The following is a 3,495-nucleotide window of genomic DNA, read 5'->3' as shown; positions in this document are numbered from 1 at the left end:
TTATACAAACAATATGTACGAACAGCCATCAGTCAGATTAGAGCTTAATTGTTTTTTTTCCCAAATATTTGATCTAATCTGACAAAGATGAAATTGGGAATGGATAGAAAAAAATCAGCACACATATAACAAAATCAAGACCAATTGTTTATTGTGCAATTTAATCTTATTCCATCCGATCGTATATTTATCCCATAGTTTGTCGGAAATTGAGATAGCATTCAGTAATGTGGTGTATATGAAACATTTACAATCATTTGTACAATGTTTGAGCAACATACTTCGTAATTGCGTAATATTATACACTACATTATCGCGGCTCTTTACTTCTTAACTACGAATGCCTGACAATATGAGAAATGAAAAACTTGAATTGATACTAGAATTTTCGACCACGCTTCGACTTGTTTTTATTCAAAAAGTCATTTTCATCATTTATTATTCACTATGCAATTCATATTTAAATATTTTTGACACCCTTTATTCATACACACTAAGCACAAGCTATTAAGTTTATTTTTCTAAGCAAATCGATGTGTACCCGTCAATTCGAAACAAAGTTCTTACCAAGGTGCATGCACTACGTTGTTCAGCTGGGATGTAAGTGCCTTGGCTCGGACGTGCTGTCAAAGCTGTCAAATGGATCGACACAAATATTGTGCTGTCAGCAATTGCAGTCTCTTTTAGATTCCTCCCAGTTTTGGATGGTGGTACTGTTTGCTCTCGAATTGTCGTAAAAATGACTATCTACAGTAGCATAACTTCCTTTCTAGTCCTCGCTATTAGTTTGGTTTGTATCAGTGATATTTTAGAAGGTATGTTTTAATTCATACTTAGCAATAGAAAGAACGTTGTTCCGTGGCGTTTGTTTGCCGGCGTCAGCCTTATTCTAAGACCACGTCAGTGATTACATTGTGATTAGAACGAGGCAACTAATGGAAAATCTTCTGATTTTGACTTTTTTAGCTGCCCGAAATAACCGATTTGTAACATGCGGAACGGTGCTTAAGCTTCAAAACGTGGACTACAAAGTGAGATTACATTCCCATGACGTAAAATATGGTACAGGTTCTGGGCAGCAATCGGTAACCGCGACTGAGCTGCAGGAGGATGTGAACAGTCACTGGGCAGTGAAGGCTGCTACTGGTAAAACTTGCGAGCGAGGGTAGGCATGATCGTGTCTGGCATACCGAATGGAATCCTAATGACTAATCCTTTACTCGTCGAATAGGGAACCCGTAAAGTGTGGTGACACGATTCGCCTGCACCATTTGGCCACCAACAAGAACCTCCATTCGCATCATTTCCAAAGCCCCCTGTCCGGAAATCAGGAGATTTCAGCTTACGGAAACGATCAAGGTAACGCTTGAACCCCGGCAACATCTAGTTGAGTGACAATAATCGACTCCAAAATTTCAGGCGAAGGTGACTCCGGTGACCACTGGTTGGTGGTTTGCTCGGGCGATAGCTGGCAGCGATCCAATCCGGTGCGATTGCAGCACATTGACACCGATATGTATCTCGGCGTGTCTGGACGAACCTTCGGACGGCCTATCAACGGACAGATGGAGGTTATCGGACTTCCAAATCCGTACTCCGGCACGGAATGGGTCGCTGCCGAAGGTCTCTTCATTCACCCGACTGAGAAGGATAGTGGTGCGCGGATCCATACGGAGCTGTGAGCTGAAACGTGCATATTGCACCGACACTACTATTATTTATAGCGCAAAAGAAGATCAAATCCGAAACAGCTCAATTTTATTAGCTTCTTTTCTGCGGAAAATTGCAGCCAAGCACACCCGTTGCTGTGCTGGACGATTGTATAGTTTCTATTAAGAACAATGTGCAAAATAAACGATCTTAAAAAGAAGTAATCGGAACACGTAATGGTTGAGTCTATTTTTTACATCTTATCATTAATATACGTTGTTTCAATATGATTCATAATATACACTACTTTTGAATTGGGGAAACTAAAGGGAAAATATAAACATTAAAAAAGAACACAGAAATGTTCGATTATTCAAACTCTCCGAAGAGTCGAGAGAGTTTGAGAGCAAGATTCTGAAGTGAGAAAGAGAAATCGAAGCAGTGCACAGTGGGATAAGGGAGAACCACCAAGCGGACATACACATTGTTGATAAATTTCAAGACGGTTTTTATTTTTAACCAAACTTGATTCTAAAACATGGAAAAAATCTAACTTTATATTGGAAATCCAACTGGCACCACTGTATTATAAAATAAGATTGGTAATGTATATACTCATGCAACAATTCAATGCAATTGAATCCCTTACGTTTTCTCAATGTTCGAATAAAACAAATTTATTTTAATGGTTGTACCTGTTCAAATGAAAAAACTGTTTTTAAAATGTCTTTTAAGGAAGTTTTAAAAAGAGAAAGTTTTAAAAAATTAATTCGTTTTGAATTGACCAAGGAACATTTGCTTCAAATTTGCGCTAAATGTATAAAACATTAGATTCCTTATAAAGCTTTTACAAAGGACAGCCAGAACATTGAGAAATGTTTTGGGTTAATATTAAGACTTTTTCTAAGTTGTCAATTCATTTCTGTACAACAATTTTGAGTTTTTCCTAAATGGCTGCCTCCTATCCCATCGTGCAGTGTGAGAGCGTGAGAGATTCGGTTCAGAACAAGAAGAAGAAGAAAAAGAAGAAGAAGCAGTCGATATCAGAAGAACTGGCTATCCTAAACGGGATGTCAGCAGTTGTATTGTGGACACGATATCAGAAGCAAGTGTTCGTGCCGAGCCACTTAGTGAACGCACTGAAAGAAACAATAAGAGCAAATCTAGTTAACCTGCGCTTGAAATCAATCAAAGAAGTCATACGGAAGGTTTAGTCTTGTGCTGGCAAACTGGTCCCACCGTGCCACGTCCCTTCGGGCAACTGGGTTGTGCAGAAGAACGGATACATTCCCTGGCGTTCCCCTCCCGGTAAGAAAGAACAGCAGCTTGCTGTTTTGTGCGTGTAGTGTGCTCACGGAAGCAGACCAGCTCGTATTTCGTAGGGCTGCGAATTAAAACCATTAAAACAAGCGGAGGCAAGCGCCTTCAGCATCTCGTCGTTCCATGGTCCGTTGATCCATTTTCCCGGTTTCAAGAAGTAAAACAATTTCCCCTGTCAGCGATTCCCACAAAACGGCGTGCGAGGAGTTTTCTTTGGCATCTGTTCGATTGTTTTCGGCGCTTCGTTGGTGTAGTTGTGTCCGGTGTGTTTGTGTGCCCGTTTCTGTACGTGTGAGAGCGAGCTTTGGTCGCTGTGGTTGTGCGTTCGTAGGGTGTGAGTTTGTGACAGCGGGACTGTATCGATTTTTCCCGATCGCTGCGTCCGGAAAAGTGAAGAATTCCCTTACCGTGTCGAGTAGTGTTCCTTGCGAATTCGAATGAGCTTACTTTACCGCGGTCACGGATGAAAACAGCTGACCAACGAATCGGTGGTCATGAAAATCGGGCATCCAATCGACAAACATA

General features: G+C 40.8%; 1 protein-coding gene across 1 annotated transcript; it reads left to right on the top strand.

Annotated features, from left to right (window-relative positions):
* The first annotated feature begins 687 nt into the window (after positions 1-687).
* Positions 688-1,879, top strand: LOC131259664 (stromal cell-derived factor 2). Its single transcript, XM_058261211.1, has 4 exons — positions 688-815; positions 967-1,165; positions 1,232-1,359; positions 1,420-1,879. Exons 1-4 carry the CDS (start codon positions 740-742, stop codon positions 1,680-1,682), a joined length of 666 nt encoding a protein of 221 aa, XP_058117194.1. The 5' UTR covers positions 688-739; the 3' UTR covers positions 1,683-1,879.
* Positions 1,880-3,495: the final 1,616 nt, after the last annotated feature.

The sequence above is a fragment of the Anopheles coustani genome, chromosome 3, assembly GCF_943734705.1.
Source record: "Anopheles coustani chromosome 3, idAnoCousDA_361_x.2, whole genome shotgun sequence".
NCBI classification, from domain to species: domain Eukaryota; kingdom Metazoa; phylum Arthropoda; class Insecta; order Diptera; family Culicidae; genus Anopheles; species Anopheles coustani.
This window is presented reverse-complemented; position numbering and strand designations above follow the sequence as displayed.